General features: G+C 38.2%; 2 protein-coding genes across 2 annotated transcripts; both read left to right on the forward strand.

Moving 5' to 3' along the window:
- Positions 1–4,717: 4,717 nt before the first annotated feature.
- Positions 4,718–7,471, forward strand: LOC130955865 (unknown seed protein USP-like). Its single transcript, XM_057882850.1, has 3 exons — positions 4,718–4,814; positions 5,873–5,996; positions 6,682–7,471. Exons 1-3 carry the CDS (start codon positions 4,779–4,781, stop codon positions 7,341–7,343), a joined length of 822 nt encoding a protein of 273 aa, XP_057738833.1. The 5' UTR covers positions 4,718–4,778; the 3' UTR covers positions 7,344–7,471.
- A 12,423-nt stretch (positions 7,472–19,894) lies between these two features.
- LOC130954835 (uncharacterized) lies at positions 19,895–20,654 on the forward strand. The gene has a single exon (XM_057881609.1). It carries the CDS (start codon positions 20,034–20,036, stop codon positions 20,337–20,339), a length of 306 nt encoding a protein of 101 aa, XP_057737592.1. The 5' UTR covers positions 19,895–20,033; the 3' UTR covers positions 20,340–20,654.
- The last annotated feature ends 832 nt before the right edge of the window (positions 20,655–21,486 follow it).

The raw sequence follows: 21,486 nt of genomic DNA on the forward strand, positions 1-21,486 counted from the left end.
GGGGGGGGCGCGGGGATTTAGTGCATCTAAACGCCTGTGTTTTGCAGTCGTGGTTATTGTAATATTTTTAATTAGTAAATGTTTAGAATAAAGTTTTCTGGTACATGTTTCATTATTTTGTTATGGATTAGATGATAGAAATGTGTATTTGTTAACCCATCATCGGCACTGAAGGTATCATGTGGATTGGGCCAAGTTTAGTTTTTTGTTCCCCAGCGCAATATGGGCCATTTTCAGAACACCCTCTTTTCCTCTTTAACAAAATTTAATCCATGTTGGATTTGTGAACCAAAAACAAACCCAATTTTGGTTTTGCGTTAGAAGGAAGAGAAGCACGTTTGAGTGCATTGAACGCTTTCTCTTTTTGTTTGGATGCTTTTTTTTCTTTAAACGCCAAACGTGATTTTAGGTTCTTAACGTGCGTTTATAAGAAGCTAAAAATTGTAGCTTCTGTGTTTAGATAATCACGTTAGGATTGGATTTATTTTGTTTTATCAATTCTACCCTTTACTTCTTTGTTTGTAGTCCTTTTCGTATTCAAATATTTCAAATATATAATTATATTTTTTTATTAAATTTTTACTTTTGATTTTGTATAAAAAAATATTTTTGTTTGGCTTTGTTAAAATTTATAAGTGTAATTCTTGTATATTAATTTATTATTATAATTTTGTTATAATATAAATTATTGATCCCATTAAAAAGAACAAAATAAATAAAAAATTAATTATAACTAAGAATCAAGTCATGAATAATTAAAATTTATAATTTAAAATAGTATTAAATAAAAGAGTACTGAGAGTATTAAAAAAATTATAAGTAATATAATTTAATAAAGTATATTTTGATATATATTTTTCATATATTATTTTTGCTTTTGATATAAAAATATATTTTGTCAATTTTTATATATTATTTTTATTTTAATAAGTAAATATTAATTTTACTATAAAATTAATTAATAATATTTATTTAAATAAATAAATTAAAATGATAGAGTAATATAAAAAATTTATTTAATTTGATGTCTATTTTAGTAATTTTTTATCTAAAAGTAATTTTGAGTAGTGTAATCCAAACAATATTTACTTTACTATAATTCATTTTGATAAAAGATTACCAAACATAAATCACTTTAACACAAACTCACTTTTCATCAAAATCAAGTTTGCAAAATCAATTTTATGTAAACTCCCATTTACAAACTGAAATCTAAACACACACTTAAAGATTAACTAAACCACCTCGTATTGGAATTGGATCAAGCACTCAAGTTTTTGGATCAAGAACTCAAGTGTCCCTGAACCAAAAAAAAAACACTCAAGTTTCAAGACCCAAAAGGGAAAAGGAAAACTGAAATAAAATTGGGTTAAATAAGAGTTTAGTCTTATAAAAGTGTCTGAATTTTTTTTTTGAAGTTAAATAAGTGTTTCATTCTCTCTTTAGGGTATAATATTTATTTGGGTAAGTTTTTTCTTTTTTAAAAAAGTAATTTAATATTTAAATATCTCTCATGTTTAAATAAATTAAATGAATTGTACTACGTAACACGATAATACATTATGAATCACATAATTCAAAAGTAGTTATTAACACAGCATAAAAAATTTAACAGAATATTATATAGTATTTACTTATTTTTTAATTAAAGAAAAGATATAAATAAATAAATAAATAAAGAGTGTAAGAGAAATATGGTCCATGAGCTAGTGGAGTGTCCACTTTCCATTAGCAATCCCAAAGTCAACTTAATAGCTGAAAAATAGTTCCACCCACAATTGAAAATGGGAATTTGGTTTTTCATTTTCATGTGTTATGTTTATTATCTATAAAATTAGTGATTAATTAATAGAAATTTTAAACAATATAAATTTGATGACCATATAAATTATGAAAAAAAATATGAAACTACAAAACATTACCAATCTGTAACTTATTTTTCTTGTAAAATTTGCTCCAACTACAAATTATTGTAATTCGTTTTTGAATATTAGAAAAATTGTATTTAATGGGCCAATTCGTGTCTTCATCGTGGCTAACCCAAAATTTATCCCTCACTTTTAATTCATCTAAGTATTGTCTAAAAAATGAACAAAGTATATGCCGTGTCGTGTGTTGCAAATACAATTCACTTACTACTTAATTATTACATATAAAAAACATATTTAGTATTTTGTAAAATTTTTATCACGTAACTATACATAAGTATAGTATATTATATGTTTAATTATTTTATTAAAAAATAATTATATAATTAAAAATATATAATATATTGTGTATAAATATATAATACGATAATAATTACAATATTTATCATTTTAATTATTTACATAATGATTTAAAAATTCTTAAATTAGTTAACAATGAACACTAAGATTACTTAGTGAAATATTCAGCAGTTTCTATACTATGTATAACAATTAAAAATATAACAATATTAATTCAAAATTTGGAACTACAACAAATAAAAAATATAAAGCATAAAAAATAAAACAAAAATCATATTTTTAGTAATGGAAAATAACCTTTAGAAAATATAGAATGAAATTAATTATTGACTTTTTGTTTGTTTTCAATTACCAGTAGATTAGTGTTGTCATGAATATACAAAGACTTTAGAACAAGAAAGAAAGAAGGATTTTTCAGCTGTATAGAGAAATTTTTAACCATGTATATTTTTTTTCTTACATTGGACATGCTTTCTCTAGTTCTTGAAAAAAAAGACTTAAATAAATTATTTAGGTAAAAAAATCTAATATTAAGAAAGTGAATAAAAAAAATTTGAAAAATATTCATTAAAACCAACATCAAATTTTTTTTATCAAAAATTTAATACTTTGTTGTTTGAATTTCTTGAACTTGGTTTCAAATATCAAGTGAACAACAAAATAAAAAAATTAACATAATAAACATATAATTTAGTAGATAATCTCATGATACATAACAACACAGTCATTTTCATAGATCAAAAATGGATATATATGAAAATATATTTGACAAGGTTGCAAGCATTCCATTAATGACTAACCCAAATTTTGCCCCTTCCTTTTGAATTAGTATTATTTGAGTTAGTTTTAAAAGGAATCCGAATTAAAAGAAAACCTATTATTTAGTAAATTTAAAACATAGATTGCCAAATATCCGTAAAAATAAAAAAGAAAATAAGAACATATTCAATATAATCGAAAAATAAACAAAAATATCTGTTTCTACATATTAATAGATAAATAGCCATTTTTAAGTATAAATTAAGATTTCTTAATCTCCAACTGTATGTGCTGGTCCCGTATGGAGATTAACCTCAAGATAAGTTTGTCCCTCCTCTTTAACTTGTACAATCTACAACACTCCTTCCACTCAACTTTAAATTTTCATTCTGAATTTCTTCCTCTACTTCTCAAGAGATGAAAAAAAAAAAATTTTCCTACACTTGAAGGTGGACCAGTTATCTTCCACACAGAACCATGCCCAAATGGTTTCAGATATGCAGCAAACTTAGTGGACAAGTACTGCAACGAATATATAATATTTAGCAATTCAGCAGGCATTTTTTAGGTAAGCAATAATAAATACAAAATCAATATTTCATAAGTTTGTTAAAGAAAGAACTGACTTCATTAAAGTTATTTTACCAATCGAGTCGTGCCGAGATCTGAATTTGTCATGATTTTCTCATAGCAAGGGGATCGAAGATATCTACTGTAGGACACATAGACATTTCAGTTACTATAGTAAAATATATGTCTATTCAGCATGATGCTAAAATAGAACTTAGAAAAAAAAAAACGTGTGTACCATTACCGATTGTGATGAAATCTAGATAATGTTGTCAAATCGAAGGGACTTTATACTGAGTAATTTACCTGTTAAAACCACTTGTACCTGCATACATCGCCATTCAGCTGTTTGATCCTTTAAATATCCTTATCAACACTGTAGAAAAAATCTAATATTTTATCTGTTATATAAAAAAGAGAGATTGTTTTACAATGATTAAATAAATAGCAGCAGCAAATCTTAACAAAATCAAGAACAAACAATCAGGTCCAAAGGAAAAATAGAGTGAAATCATTAGAACTGTGAAAAAAGAAAACCAAGAAAGATGGCACAAATTGCAAAACGTTGGAGATCACAAGCTACAGATTAAAATTGAGAAACATCGAGTTTGAATGATTTTTAAGAGAGAGAATGGAGTCTAATATAAGGAATGAAAATCATTTAATGGTGACTTTTGGATTTTGTCTTGAACTTGATCTATTAAATTCTTTAACCTACGATTTAAATGTTTGCAGATAATTATTATGAGGCATATTTAACTTTTTATTAGACCAAAATACATATGCCATCAAGAGAAGTGTATATATTAAAAATTATAAAAGAAAGAAAAAGATTTATTTTTAAATTATAAACACAAAACTGTATACATTTTTATTTTGTTAAGTATTTAAAGAGGTATAGTAAAATTAATTGTCAACTGTTAAAAATTTAAACCCTTTTCAAATAATAAAAACAGTAATAAGTAAAAAAAATTATACTTGCTATCTTACATTAAATGTTAATTATAAATATCATCATTTTCTTTATGTATTCCAAGACTATACAAAACCGTACATAACTGTGATGAGTTAACAAGACTATTCCAAGACTATACATAACCGTGTCCAAATATGTACCGTACACCTCTAATAATGAACTGGTATCACTATAAATAAGTGAGTTCATTACAATCATCGATCATTCCCACATCTATTCTCTTGCTTATTATATTATATATAAAAATGGAGTTCCGATGTGCTGTTGCTATGCTTTTCTGTGTAAGTTTTCGTATTCTTTTGCTTTTTAATTTGGCTTATATATTCGCCAAAAAGAGTACAATAGTCCTTCATTCACTCATATTTTACCCTCACTACGGAAAAATATCTATATTTCACTTTCTATATCTCTTACCAGACCAACTTTCTTCATCCAAAACATTTATTTAATTTGGCTTTCACTGTTAACAATATTATAGTCAAGATTAAATAAAATCAAGTAAAAAATTAAGGCAGTGATGAGTTAACAAGAACTGTAGCAGGTTGATTCCTTAAACAAGGAGCATATATGTATGCGTATATATAAGTAATTGGCTTTTCCAAAAATACAGTTTAAGAGTGTTACGTTGTTTATATGCACATGCTATCTTGCATGTAATAATGATGGTGATCATAGTATGTTAATGTTGCAAGAAAAGTGTTGAAATTTGTCTCACATCAAAAAAGCAAAAAAGAATGAGAAGTTTATAAGATAAAAAATTCATTAATTTACTACTTTAAGATTTTAAGTTTGATGTAGTGTCTTTTCATTTTATATTTTTTTGTTTGATTTTTTTTTCAGTCAAAAACTTCCACAGTTGTCCCAACATAGTAGGCTATATAATTTTAACAATATTTAAAGTGTTATTAAAATAAATAATATTTTTAATTTAAAAGATAAAAATAAGAAAGTTATCAAAATGTAAAAAATTATAACTTTAATTTTAAAAAAATTTTTTAAATATTACTTAAGTTGTTTAACCATCATAGCCATTATAATTATAGCCACCGTAGTCCGAAGAAACCACTGGCACACATATATATGGTTTGAGTTTCGTTGATTTAAAGTAAAATAATTATATGAAATGTTTATATAATATAGGAAACATTTCAAGTGCAGCAGGGAGTATCGGTACACCAGTTGTTTTAACCGTTGATTTTAATTAATATATATTATATATATTTTTTATAATTCAGATCAACGGTTAAAACAACTGGTACACCGGTACTCCCGATGTATTTGAAATGCTTCCTATAATATAATTATGATATCTTATGTTTGGAAGAATGGTACGGTGCAGCTTGCTTTTGCAATAGGAAGCCGTGGGCGAGAATTGATACCTGACGAAGATTACTGGCAAGCAGTTTGGCCAAACACTCCAATTCCTAACACTCTCAAGGAGCTTTTAAAGCCTGGAGCCCAAGGTCCATATAACTCCTCAATTATACAGTCACATATTAGAGTTGGTTATGGATTATGGTTATGAGAACCAATCTTAGTCGACTGATCCAATTTGATTAATTAAAAATTGTTTGTCAAATTAGTCGGATTCAAAATAAAAGAATAAACTAATTGATGAAACAGGTATGATTTTTTAATTGTTAACCAACTAAAAATAATAAATTATAATAAATTTAATTTTTTTAAATTATATATTTTATACATAAATTTATTATTTTATTATATTTAATTTAAATATAGGTAAATTTTAATTAAATCTTAAACCTTTAATTATATGGATTCGGTGATACCACAGGTCTGGTTTTTAGAACTTGGTATAGATCTAACAAATGAGGAATGCTAGGAGACAGTAATTTTAGTGTTTTATAACCATCAATTGGCCATCAATAGTATTTTTAATGGTGTAGGAGATCACTCACTTTTATTTTGATGGTTAAGTACTTTGATGGTTAAGTACTGACCAAAAAATACAAAAGTTGTTGGTTCCTAAACTTTTCCCTAACGAATTTCCACCTAATCTGCTCCACATGCACACCCCTGTCAATACACTATACACATTTGCAGAGCAATAACTGCAATTCTTTTATGAATGATTAATAGGGTAGAATTATCCTAAAATAAGAGTTTTTTGTATGATAATGCGTGCAGATTCTGAAATAAATGATGTTCCGATGAAAGTGGATGACACACAGTACCCAAAAACGTTCTTCTTCGAACATGAGCTATTTCCTGGGAAAAAGATGAACATGAAGTTCAGCAAAATCCCGTTTGCTCAACCATACGGAGTATATACATGGGGCAAAGTAATTAAAGACCTCGAAAAAGAGTCCTTCACCTTTGAGGATGCTTGCGTAAGAGAAGCCGGCAAGGACGAGGACAAGTACTGCGCAAAATCCTTATCAACTTTGATCGGTTTCGCCGTTTCCAAGTTGGGAAAGAACATTCAACCGTTTTCAAGTTCTTTCTTGGACAAGCAGACTGACTACACCATAGAGGGAGTGCACAATCTTGGAGACAAGGCTGTTATGTGTCACAGGCTCAATTTTCAAAGCACTGTCTTTTATTGTCACGAAATCCATGGAACCACCGCATACATGGTTCCAATGGTGGCAGCCGACGGCAGAAGAACTCAGGCGTTAGCGGTTTGCCACCACGACACTTCCGGCATGAATGCGGAGGTTCTTTATGAAATGCTGAAAATCAAGCCTGGAACAGAGACTGCTTGCCACTTCCTTGGAAACAAGGCAGTTATGTGGGTTCCCAACATGGCTGTCAATAGTGTCTACAATAATGCCAATATGGCAAGTTAATTAACTATGCCTTTGTTGAAGCCTTTTGGGTTTTACTATAATTAAATAATAAACCCAAGTAATGTTGAACTCTCTACTTGTACTGTTGAAGCTCTAAAATACATGTGCGCCCATAATTAGGATGTAATGGAATTGTGCAGTATATATGATTATATGCTGCTCAATTTTAATGTCTATAACTTGTTGTTTGATATGAACTTTCAATATCATATCTACATGTTAATTAGTCGACATCCAGAAACAACTTTTTTTATTGATTTTTAACTTTTATTAAATGTTCATAATGGATAAAAACCTGGTTTAATAGTTTGATCAACAAGAAAAAAAAAATATTCTATGGTTGGATTCTTTCACCAGATCTGATGGCTCAAGTCTTGTTGGTAATTGTAAAAGAGAAAGTATAAGAATCAACTCTATTGTAAGTCAATTTGAACAATTTTTTAAAAATTAAGATTTTAAAAAAAGGCCAATTCTATGGTGCCTTTTTGTTTGGTGCTTAATTTTTGCCTAAATTACTTTTTATAGTAACTTTAAAATATTTAAAGGTTTTTAACTTTTATACTTTTAAATTTAAAATTAATTATTTTACCTGTTTTAGTAGTTAGGCAATACTTTTTAGGCACCATAGCAAACACCTTAAAAGAATAGGATTATAATATTGCGTCATACAAGCCTAACGAAATACCCTCCACGTACTATTCTTATGTAGCCGCTTCCCTAACGTGAATGCCATCTCCTCGCATCACCTTATATTATGCCAAATGGGGAATTTGCCGATTAAAAGAAAGTTTAATAGACTATTTTTTGTAAATATTTGTTGTTAATATAATAAATTATAATTATCTTTGAATTATAATTATCTTTAAGATAATAATATAGTTGTTCGGTAGGTCGTGTACTGGACGGTTCGGGATGATCCTTGTGTGAGTAGATGGGGCGTGGCCTGGAATAGGTCGCGAGGGTGAGACAAGGAACCGACGTTCCGAACTTTCGACAAAGAGAGGGGAGGTGTCACCTGCAATGACACTCCGACGCTCAAGTCAGTTGAGTGTGCAGGCGAAAAAGGGGGGTAAGGTAGAGTATGACGTACCTGTCCTTCCCTATTTATACCGTGTCAGAGGTGGGCCCTTCAAGGACAGACCCACTTTTCTCGAAGCTTCCTCACAGCTGTAGCGGAGAGTTGTCAAGGACCCGTGTCCGGGTCGTGTAGCAAGAGGTACGTGCCCGACCGTTCGGGTCGGGTCATCATGGGGTCGGGTCGACCCGTGAGTGGCTTGGGCCAGGCCGTTACAGTGCCCCCAACGCGCCGGCAATTAGCTGCACGGGCTGTTGGTGGCGTATTATCTTTTTGCTCGTTGTCGTCGGGTCGGTCGCTCGTGGGGGGAACGCGCGCCTTGCGTGCGTGTCCGTTCGTTGTTTGGGACGATCATCCGTCGCCTCGTTCTTCGCGCAGAGCTTTAAATGCTCATAATGGGTTGGGAAACCCTGTGTGCAAAGACCATTTTGCCCCTAGGCCTTTCGCGCTCCCACTGCAGCAGTTTTAAACGGTTTTGCATGGGTTTCCCCTTTTCACTTTCGCTCTTCCCACATATTTCTTCTGCATTCCCTATCATCAAAGGCTCATTCCAGAATTCTCGTGCGCTTCTTTCTCCTCCAAGTTCTTGCAATCAGTCCAGGTAATCATCGATCCTTTTCCTTTTCTTTAATGCCTTCTTGCATGTTTATTGTGCGTGCTTGCTGCTTTGTTGTTTGATTTCTATAAAATGGCTATCTTTACGATGTCGAATAGGTGTGCTAGGGGGGTTTCCATTCTGGAATAGGTTTTGTTTGATTTTGACTTCAAGCATGCTTAGTCTGAGTTGTAGGGTAGATGAAGTGTAGTTTCTGGGTTTTTTCGGGTTTCCGACCTCATAGACTAATCGAGTGGTGCCCCCATTGTAGGTATGCCTCGTATTGTCGCTCGGGCTTCCACTTCCGACGCGGGTTACGACCCGTATGCTTGGGTGGTCTCCGACCTCAGAGATTCCTCGAACCAAATGGGTGAGGAGGAACTCACCGAGTTCCGTCAGGCCGAGTACCTATGTGGGGGTACCGACGAGGAGGCCAATTACGACGTATACGTCCCTGCTCCTCATGAGCAGTTATACGAGCTCAACTTCCATGCTCCTCGGGTGGCCGAATGGATTTGGTTCTATAAAGCCATGTTTACCCAGGTGGGAGTTCGCATTCCTTTCTCCGCCTTTCAGATGGGGCTTTTAAGCCGGATTTCTGTGGCGCCGTCGCAGCTGCATCCGAACAGCTGGGCGTCGATTCGTTGTTTCGAGATGGTGTGCGAGTATCTGGAGCTGCCGGTGTCTGTTGATGTCTTCCTCTTTTTCTTTAACCTTACAAACCCTTCCAAAGAGGAGAAGTCGAGAAAAGGGTTTATGTCTTTTCGATTTGCCCAAGGGCGGAGAATATTTGGTTTGTTCGAGAATTCCTACCATGGGTTCAAAGATAAATACTTCAAGGTTCGGCCGGTTAAGGGTCGTCACCCCTTTTGGCTGTCTTTAGAGGGAGAGTGCCTCATCCCGACGTATTGGAGTTTCGGGGCGGGGTCCAATACTTTTATCAAGGTCACCTACAAGGGGATGTCAGCTGTGGATCGGAAGATAGCCGATGTGTTATGGGCTGTTTTCGGGAGAAATCATGTGAATCCCCACCTCCTCATGGGTAATCGGGAGGTTGCCTGGAATTATATTCGTGAGTCGCCTATGTCGTGTTTGTATTTTGTATGGTTGCTTGTTTTGTCTTAGTATGCTGGTTACTAATTTGTTCATCTCTTGTTTACAGTGGGGATGTCTGCGGAAGTGACCGGTCTTGAGAACTTGTACAAGACTTTCTTGGAGGAAGAGGATGGTGAGGAGGCCGGAGGGCAGTCAGTGGCACCTCCCGAGGACGAGGGGACACAAACGGCACCCACGCCTCCCGACGTAGTCATGGCGGATAAAATTGTCAATCCAACACATGGTTCCCCCGTTCTCCAGGAAGTTACAGGTACTGGGCACTCGTCTTCCATTTGTCGGGAGGAGGATGAGGAGTTGAGGGTCATTCCCACTCCCAAAAGACAAAGGTCACAGTCTAGCCTTGAGGGGGTCCTTACCGTTATGGAAAGCAACTTCGATACCAGGTCGTTCATAGATACCCAATTGCTTCCTGGCACGGAGGAACATTTCCATGGTACCGACCTTTCAGGGCAAGCACGATGGATGTATCGCACCCTCCTTCGCGGCACGGCCCTAGCTCGAAAGGCTGAGTTCGAGCTGTCAGGTATGGCGTCGCTTCGTCAGAAATTTGAGACCACCGCCACAACCAATAATAAGCTCAAGGCTCAAGTTGAAACACTTCAGGAGCAGCTGGCCAAGGCAGGGAATAAGCTTGAGGCTGCCGAGAAGAAGGCCGCGTCGGCCGAAGAAAAGTTGAAGACTGTTGACGCTTCCGTGTCTCGTCTGACGGAGCAGGAGATGACTTTGAAGAGCCAGTTAAGTGCTGCGCAAGGTCGAGTGGTCGTTTTGGAGAAAGAAGGGGACACAGCCGTTGCAGCCGCTAAGACTGCTCAGGACGAGGCCAATGCATTCAAGAGGAAGCACAAGGGAGTTAGAGAACAAGGCAAAAATGCGATTTTCATGACCGAAGAGGCCCTCAAGGCTCAAGTGAAGATTATTGCTCCCGATTTCGACATATCGGCAATTGGTGTTTTCAAGACTATCAAGGACGACAAGGTTGTCGATATGCTGAAGAAGTGATTTCCTGTAACTTGTGTTTTTATGGGTTGTAGAACTTTTTGTTACTAAAACTTTTGCGACTTTGTTAGCAGTTTGGTTGGTTTGTGGATACATTTCTTTGCTTATTATGTTGTTTTTGTTTGCCCGTTTGCTAGCTTATTTGTTTTACCGTTATGTTGGTAATTATTCGAAGTCGAGTTCTCTCTTTGTTATGGCCGTTTGTTATGGCCTTAGCCTAGGGGGCTCCCGGGGTGATCAGTCCCGGGGCCGTATATCGTTGTGTCGTTCAGCACGTATGGCGTGGGACTCGTTTGCGCGATAAGTTGGCCAAGGAAAGTAAACAAAAGAGAACAAAAATATGGGCAAGTATAATTTAGCCGGTAATCAAGCAAGTCTATAACCATAGCAAAGGTATTGTTACAAAGTAAACGACTTAGCTTGTTTGGTCACCATGCATGAGCTAGGAATAAAACCTCCTCAGGTTGTCTGCATTCCATGTTCTCGGGATCTCCTTGCCATTGAGCTTTTCCAACTTGTAGGCGCCCTTGCCGATCACCTCTTTAACTTTGTAGGGACCTTCCCATTTTGCCGCCAGTTTGCCTTCTCCAGGGGTCGGTAAACCGATGTCGTTGCGTCTTAGGACGAGGTCGTTTTGTTCGAATTCTCTTTTGAGTATTTTGGCGTTGTATCGCACGACCATTCTTTGCTTGAGTGCCGTTTTTGACAAGTGGGCCATCTCCCTTGTCTCATCCACTAAATCCTTTTCTACAGCTTCCTCTACTCCCTTCAGGAGTAGTCGTGGGCTCGGCTCACCGATTTCCACAGGTATTACTACGTCTAGCCCATACGTTAGTCGGAAAGGGATTTCTCCCATGGATGACTGCTCGGTTGTCCGGTAGGAGCAGAGGACCGAGGCGAGTTCATCGGCCCAAACACCTTTTTTATTATCAAGCCACTTCTTCAGTCCTAGTAGGATGATCTTGTTTGCAAACTCGACCTGGCCATTTGTCCGAGGGTGCTCTACCGAGGAGAATTTTTGTTTTACGCCTAGGCCGGCGAGGAATTTTGTGAACTTCTTGTCGGTGAACTGCGTCCCGTTGTCCGAGATGACGGTTTCCGGAATGCCGAACTGGGTTATTACTTGTCTCCACATGAACTTCCTACAGTTGGATGAGGATATGCTGGCCAGTGGCTCGGCCTCTATCCATTTGGTGTAGTAGTCGATGGCGACTATGAGGTAATTGACCTGCCCTGAACCGACCGGGAAAGGTCCCAAAAGATCGATTCCCCATTGCGAGAAAGGTCGGGAGGACGTTAACAGCCTTAGTTCCGAAGCTGGTACTTTGTGGAAGTTGGCGTTCTCTTGACACTTAACGCATTTCCTCACGAATTCTTTAGAATCTGCCATCATCGACGGCCAGTAGTATTCTGCTCGGATTAGCTTCCTAGCTAGCGCTTTGCCCCCTATATGGTGGCTGCAACATCCTTCGTGGACTTCTTTGAGCACGTAGTCCGTCTGGTCGGGATGTAGGCACTTCAGCAGGGGCTGGCTGAGTCCTTTTTTGAATAACTGTCCCTGAATGATAGCGTACTTGGCCGCCTCTCTTCTCAACGTTTTAGCATTTTTTTCGTCGTTGGGGAGCTTGCCGCTTTCCAGGAAGCTAGTGATGGGGTCTAACCAGGAGGGGCTTAGTCTTGACAGGTGTAGGGTAACTGCTGGCTCCTTCATCATGCCCTGAATGAGAGACCGGTTGCCTTCTCCCGGTTTCGTGCTGGCCAACTTGGATAGGAGGTCTGCCCGTGTATTCCTTTCTCTTGGAACGTGTTAGATCATGACCTCCTCGAATGCTTTGCTCAATTCCTTGACTTTTTCCAAATATTTTTGTAATAGCGAGTCTCTGGCTTGGTAGCTCCCGTTTACTTGCGAGGTAACGGCCTGTGGATCGCTGCATATCTCCAGCCTTGTCGCTCCGACTTCCTTTGCCAGGGCTAAGCCTCCTAAGAGAGCTTCGTATTCTGCTTGATTGTTCGAAACAGGGAACTCGAATTTGATCGACTGCTCGTATACGACCCCAGTCGGGCTCTCGAGAATGATCCCAGCACCCCCGGATGTTTGGTTGGAGGCCCCGTCAACATGGAGCCTCCACCGTATGTCCGTCTCTTCGGTTGGATCCCCCATTACTTCTATCAGAAAGTTTGCCATTGCTTGCGCCTTGATCGCATGCCGAGGTTTGTACCGTATGTCATATTGGGAGGGCTCAATAGACCAAGTCATCATCCTTCCCGCTAAATCGGATTTTTGGAGCACTTGTCGGATTCCTTGGTCCGTTCTAACGACAATCTGGTGGCCTTGAAAGTATTGTTTTAATCTTCGAGAAGAGGTCAGGAGCGCCAGAGCTAGCTTCTCCAGTTTGCTGTATCTCAGTTTCGTCCCTTGTAGGGCCCTGCTCACGAAATAGACTGGTTGTTGAGCCTTCTCCTCCTCTCGTACCAAAACCGTTGCCAGGGCTTCCCCCGTTATGGCTAGGTATAGGTATAGTGGCTATCCAGCTTTGGGCTTTCCGAGCACCGGGGGTGTTGCTAGGATTTCTTTGAAGTGTCTGAATGCTTCCTCGCATGCAGGAGTCCATTCAAATGCTATTCCTTTTCTCATCAGATTGAAGAAGGGTAGGGCCTTTGCTGCCGATGCTCCGAGGAAGCGGGATAATGAGGTGAGGCGACCTGCTAGTCTCTGAACATCCTTGACACAGCCCGGGCTCTTCATTTGGAGTATTGCTTGGCATTTCTCGGGATTGGCTTCCACTCCCCTTTGGGTTATCATGAATCCTAGGAACTTTCCGGCTTCCATGGCAAAAGTGCATTTGAGGGGGTTGAGCCTCATGTCGTGTTGTCGGAGAGATGCAAATACGCTTTCCAGGTCGCTCAGGAGGTCGTCAGGCTGTGTAGTCTTTGCGAGGTTGTCGTCCACGTAGACTTCTACTGTCTTGCCTATAAGGCTGCCAAATATTTTGTTCATCAGCCTTTGATATGTTGCCCCTGCATTTTTCAGGCCGAATGGCATCACCTTGTAGCAATAGGTTCCCCCGGGTGTTATGAATGCTGTTTTGTCCTCGTCGGGTCGGTGCATCGGTATTTGATTGTAGCCGGAATAGGCGTCCATGAAGCTCAGATACCGGTACCCCGCCGCCGCGTCGACGAGCGCATCTATGTTGGGAAGGGGGAAACAGTCCTTGGGGCATGCTTTGTTGAGGTCGGAATAGTCCACGCACATTCTCCATTTGTCACTGTGCTTCTTTACCAGAACTACATTTGACAGCCAGGTCGAGTAGTCTAGTTCTCGTATAAAACCTGCTTTTAGGAGGCTGACCGTCTGCCTGGCCACCTCCTTTGCTCTCTCCTGGGACATCTTCCTCCTCCTTTGGGCCACTGGACGGGTGTCCGGCTTGACGGCCAAGTGATGTGATATGACTGGTCTATGCCCGGCATATCGGCTGGTGTCCAAGCGAATAGATCTCCATTGGCCCTGATCATTTCTACTAGAGGCTCTTTCAACTCATGTGGGAGGTTTCTATTAACAAACGTGAACTTTTCCTCCGTGTCACCGACCCTGAACTTTTCCAAGTCCCCCTCTGGTTCTGGTCTTGGCTTATCGTCAACTCTGGCGTCTAAGTCAGCAAGAAACACTCCAGACGCTTCTTTAGACTTCTTCCTCAAGGAGAGCCTGGCGTTGTCGCAAGCGACTGCCGTTTCCAGATCTCCTCTTATGGATCCTACAGATCCGTCATCAGCAATGAACTTCATAACCAGCAGCTTCGTGTTGATTACCGCCTCAACATCGTTAATCGTTTTCCTCCCTAGGATGATGTTGTAGGTAGTGGAGTCCCGTAGAACCACGAACTCGACCATTATTGACCTCCGTCCTTGTCCTTGTCCCACAGAAGTCGGCAGAGATATTATCCCGTCTGGCTTGATGAAGTGGTTGCCTAACCCTATGACACCGTGCTGGTGAGTCGTGAGGTCGGCGTCCCGTAATCCCAGGTATCGAACACGTTGCGGAACATAATGTTCGAGTCTGCCCCCATGTCCACAAGGATTCGTTTGACGAGGCCGGTTCCAACCCTAGCCGTAATGACCATGGGTGGGTTCTCAGGGGCCTCGTCGTATCAATGATCTTCTGGCCCGAAAGAAATGGTTGGGGACCTCTTGGAGCTTCGTGCTGACGAGGAGGAGATTGCCAGGACTTTGGCGTCTTTCTTGTGCGCAGATCTCGACTTTGGCGCTGTGTTTTTGGCGGTCACCACGTTTATTACGGTGAGGCCGTGATCATTGTCCTTTGGCTCTTGTCGCCGTTTCGTCGATCGGGTCTTGCCCTCATCACCGTGGTCCCTATGTCGTCTCCTCGGTTCCCTTATGAGGTGGGAGAATTCAGTCAGTTTTCCGTCCCTGATCGCTTGCTCCAATGCGTCCTTCAGGTCAAAGCAGTCTTGTGTTTGGTGTTCGTAGCCTTTATGGTAATCACAGTAGAGACTCTTGTTTCCCCTGTACGATCTTTCAGAGGTCGGGGTTTCGACAATATCCCCTTTTCGGTTATTTGTTGGTAAACTTCCATGATGGAGAGGGTGAGTGGGGTGTAGTTGGCAAATTTTCCGACCCGGGGAGGCGGTCTGGGTGCTCTGCTTGGGCCCCCGTCTCTGACTTGCTCCTTCTGCCTTTCTCCGTTACCGTGTTGCCTGGGTTGATTGTAGGAGGGCTGTCGTTTATTGGCAGCCACAACTCGGCTGACTTCCTCATCATTTATGTATTCCTTGGCTACGATCTGGATCTCATGCATCGTCCAGACCGATTTGGTGGTGAGATATTTTCGGAAATCCTCATTAAGAAGGCCGTTCGTCAGACAAAGGCTGGCCACAGAGTCGGTTAGTCCCTTGATTTCCAGGCATTCGTCGTTGAACCGATCTAGATACTTTCTGGTCGTCTCCCCGGTGCGTTGAGTCACGCCGAAGAGATTGATTGGGTGCTTTGCCTTTGCGATTCTGGTGGTGAATTACGCCAAGAAGGCGCGGCTAATGTCCGAGAAACTGGCCACAGAACCCTGCGGGAGGATATTGAACCACCGTATCGCCGGGCCTGCCAAGGTGACCGGGAAAGTGTGACACCTTACCTCGTCTCCCACTCCTTCGAGGTTCATTCGGGCCTCGAAGGCCGTTAGGTGCTCCTGCGGGTCTTGTGTCCCGTCATACCTCATGTCCATTGGTTTGTCGAAGTACTTTGGCAACCGGACCTCGAGGATGGAACGGTGGAACGGGGTGGTACCCATGATGACGGATTGCCGTGTCCTCTCAGACCTCTCTTCTCCGTTTTCACGGTCTCGTCGCATGACACACGCCCGTTTGCCCCGAGCGTAGATGATTGTATCGTTTCGCCTCCTAAGGCATTCCCGATCCTCCCGGCTACTTTCTGATTCTGATCTCGGTATGGAGGTGCGCTAGGAGCGACTGCTTCGGTGGGAGGTTCTTCCCCGACTCTCGGGAGACTGAGAGTAGTTAGGGTCGGATGTCTGCTGACGATGCTCCTGATCTGCTAGTTGGTGCTCCAGGTTCTGCACCTTGTGGCGCAGCTCCTGCATTATCCTGGCGCTGTCACTACCAGTTCTCCCGAAGGGGTGCCTCTCTTGAGCTCTCGACTGCAACCCGGTTCGTCGTGGAGGGGATCTTAATCGCTCGCGGGGTGAGGCAACGGAGGCCGCCCCCTCGGGGGCCGCTGCGCGGCCGTGGTCTCCTAGACCCAGCACGATCTCCATTCAGCTTCGGTGGTTACTCCCCACAGATGGCACCAATGTTCGATAGGTCGTGTACCGGACGGTTCGGAATGATCCTTGTGTGAGTAGATAGGGCGTGGCCTGGAATAGGTTGCGAGGGTGAGACGAGGAACCGACGTTCCGAGCTTTCGACAAAGAGAGGGGAGGTGTCACCTGCAATGATACTCCGACGCTCAAGTCAGTTGAGTGTGCAGGCAAAAAAGGGGGGTAAGGTAGAGTGTGACGTACCTTGGGGGAAGGGCAGGTCCTTCCCCATTTATACCGTGTCAGAGGTGGGCCCTTCAAGGACAGGCCCACTTTCCTCAAAGCTTCCTCACAGCTGTAGCGGAGAGTTGTCAAGGACGCGTGTCCGGGTCATGTAGCAAGAGGTACGTGTCCGACCATTCGGGTCGACCCGCGAGTGGCTTGGGCCAGGCCGTTATAATAGTACATATAATTTAAAATAAATATATATTAAAAATTAAATTATATAGAATACACTTGTTTTCAAACAAAAAAAAAATTTACTAATTAAGATACAATTAATTAAACTAATAATTTTTTGTTTAATTATTATTTAATATTTTACAACATAAAACATATAATATTATGAATTTTATACATATATAAATCTTAATTAATATTTGACTTTTTTTTCTGTTAACCCTTGTATTATATTTATATAGAATTTTAAACTTTAGTTGGTTTGACACCTTTAATTTATGTATTTTTAAAATTTATATTTTTGTGTATTTATTTATATTTTTATATATTATTTTATTAAAATTTGTTTATTTCAATTGAAATATAATTAAACCAATTAAATATTTTAACTTTACTAAATAATCAATTAGAATTGCAACCAACTATTATATAGACTGTAAAAAAAATTCAACAAGAAAAAAAAAACAAACCTAAATCCTCACACTTTTTTTTAATTTATTTTAGAGAAAATGTAAATTTAAATTATTATGAGAAACATTTAAAACCAAATGAAAAGAAACATTCAAAATCTAAAAAAAAATATCTAAGACCAAACGAAAATAAACATCTAAATTTATTGTAAAAAAATACAAAACCTAACAAAAATAAACATCTTAAACTAACAAAAAAAAATATCTAAAACCTAATAAAAAAGAGATATCCGAAACCATTTCAAAAAAAAAAAATCAAAATATATTAAAATGAGACATCAAAAATTATTGAAAAAATAATATTCAAAATATCATCTAAAAGCTAAAAAAGAATACACATATAAAAACATAAAAAACATATAAAAAAGATACATCCGAAACTAAAAAAAAAAATTCAAGATAAATAAAAATATAGCCGAAATCTTAAAAAAAATCGTGTGTCACGCCAAGAGAATTTTGAAAATAATGTTGCGATGTCATGATATAAGGACTTCCACGAACCGAAAAGAGATGGAGAAAGAGGAGGTGGTTCAACAATGCGAAAGGTTGGAGGAGAGAATGCAACATCGCTAAAAAAAAAGTTGGAGAGGGGAGGCACCATGGCACCGCGACGGGGTAGGTTGGAGGGGGAGAAAAGACGCATGTTTTTCGAGGGCAAACTTAATTTTTTAAAATTTAAAAATATTATTTTTAAAAGGTGTGTTCTGTGATAGCTATTGTTTTACTGTGGTTATAGTGCCTACAAGGAGTTTATCAATTAATTGTAGACACCTAATATTTTTAAAGGAATTTTGACTTTGAATTATTTTATATTAAACATAGTAAAAAAGCTAATGATTAGGGTAAATATTTTAAAGGTGATCTGAAAAAAATAAATTTTTTTTATTAGAAAAATAAAGAGAAAATAGATGTTAGTGCATCATCTATGGCTGATGAGGTGAAAGACTGCGCAGTATAGCAGGTATTCACGTTGCGATGTTTGTGACCCGCTGCGAAAAGAAAAAAAAGTGGAAACTAATGAAAAACTGCCGTGAAAATTGCAGGAAGATGAGAAAGAGCTAACAGTGGATGATCATACTTCTTATTTTTAATAAATTATTTCAAAAAATAAATAGTAAAATGAGTGAAACCATCAATCCACGCATAAACTGAAGAATCCAAGCTAATTGGTTCTTGGTGATATAGTTTTGTTCAGTAGGTTTGTGTGACTATTCGGGTAAATGAATAGGGAGATGGAACACCGAGGCAGACGATGAATTGAACAACACAATTGGGACTGAGTTTAAATTTTTAAATTTTATAATATATTTGTTAAAAAAAAACTAAAAAAATTTTACCATGTTTAGTATCTAAACTATAAGTTAATGAAGACAAGATAGAGCACACTTGTCATCTTTTTATTAAAGGTGCATTTCATAATTACTATTAGTCACCATAAGCATGGCCATCAGAGACTTGGCCTTTTTAAAAAGTTGGCCAGAGACTTGGCCTTTTTAAAAAGTTGGCTCCACTTAATTGTATGTACGGTTGGTTATTTATAAGAAAAAGTATATAGAACTAATGGTTTAAGCATACAATGCGTACAATGAAAGTTTAGGAAGTATTAGAGATATAATCATTAGTGTTACATTGTCCTATTAGGTTACGTTTTTGAGATGAGTAGTTTCATAATATGATATTAGAATTCTAGATCCAAAAGGTCAACGTTTGATCTTTGGTGAATCTCAAAATCAGCTTAAGTTTTTGGGATGAGTGGTTTTATGACATGAGATGTTTATTTATCCTGGTATCCGGATGGTTATTTTGAATAGTATAAGTGATGTTCATTTTATTCATGGACCAAAAATTTAGCTTATTATGCACATTATACACTTAGTTCATTGACACCCTATCACTGCTCTTTTCTAAATATTTAAACCCATCAACCAATAACTGGTTTAGTTTGCCAAACCTTGCACTAATCACATGGTTCCAAAACCTAAACGGAACCCTCCTGTCAGCCACCAAAGTGTCGTTAGACGTCAACGTGTACAATTCCACAACCACTTTCCCTATATTTGTTATTTATTTATTTATTCCCATTCTTTGCTTATTCAACACTTGCAAATTCAATACTTAAGCATCACGGGAAAGAAAATTCTCCAATTTCTTCGTTTTCTCTCGTTTCCGTTCTTTCAATCCCAATTTTTCTCTTCTGATTCTCTGTGTCAAGCACATGGGTCCGATCGTGCTGAGCCAGCTGGCAACCGGTCTGAGCGTGCTGGCAGGAGCGGTTATCGTGAGATCGGTGATGGACATGGACCAGAAGCCCATGGTCGGCCCGGGTTCAAACCCTCGCTGCCAGACTTGCAATGGAATGGGTCGGGTCACCTGCATCTGTACACGGTGGTCTGACAGCGACGCCGGGTGCCGAACCTGCGCCGGTTCGGGCCGCATGGCATGTAGTAGTTGCGGTGGATCCGGAACCGGTCGACCCTTAACCGCGAAAATTGCGATTCGGCAGCCGAACCGCTCTTCTTAGAGAGATGGCAGTTGCCATCTTGAAAAATAGGCAGTATGAAATGCAAAAATACAACTCAAATGAGACGTACAGGATTCGAACCAACAGACTCTCGGTCCAACCGCGATAGTGATTTTTTCTATTTTGAATTTTCATTTCTGGGGTTGTAATGGAGAATGGAGGAGGAGGAGCTGGAAAAATATGAGTTAGATTGTGTAATCATTATCGGTCCAATTGAGACTCTTGTAGAAGCATAGAATTTTGACTCCTATATATTTGGTTACTTTTCGTGTTCTTTGTTAATTGAATGCTAACTGTATTTACTGTTTGCTTAAATTAGTTGTGTGTTTTTTCTTTCCTTTAGATATACTATTTTGCTTCGGTTATTTTGAGAAGTGTTATTTTACTTCGCGGGTTATGAGTATCATAACTAAGACTACTACTAACACTTATCAAGCTCGTAAAATTAAAAATAAATTCAATATTTGATGAAAATTAGTGTCTTAATTAATTTTAACCTAGAAGTAATGAGATTAGTAAATGATCTCGATTGAGAACTGCAATTTCAAATAGAGTTTATCCATGCAAATATGTAATTATAAATTATGGTAAATTGATAGTGATATATTGTGATTCATGGTGAACCTTTTTTTAGCTCGGGGACATGTTATAATTTGAAGCAATGCACAACAATTCTACATGCAAATAACTGAAAATCATCGTCACTTGCATTTATATAATTTGATGAGTATCAAAGTAATTTATACCTATATTATACCCATTAACTATATATAAAAGAATCACATACAGCTTAGAATAAATATGTTCTCCCTTTTTAATTAGAATTTAATTTCGATATACACTATCCATAAAAAAATATTTTATACGTGTATTTAATTATGCAATGTTACATCAGTATAAATAATTATACATTACACTAATAACATAAATAGTTATTAAAAAAAATATAATTGTATAATTGTGTAAAATATTTCACATTACACTACCAATTAATCAAAATTAAACTCCTTGAATTATTTAAACTTCATGTATGTGTTTCTGCGATTGAACAACAAAGCAATGTGTGTTTGTTGATAGAGTAACAGGAAGATAGAAGTTATGTGGCGAAATTCTTAGACGCAAAAATGTGACTCTTAAGTCTATAATC

This window comes from Arachis stenosperma, chromosome 10, assembly GCF_014773155.1.
Source record: "Arachis stenosperma cultivar V10309 chromosome 10, arast.V10309.gnm1.PFL2, whole genome shotgun sequence".
NCBI lineage: Eukaryota > Viridiplantae > Streptophyta > Magnoliopsida > Fabales > Fabaceae > Arachis > Arachis stenosperma.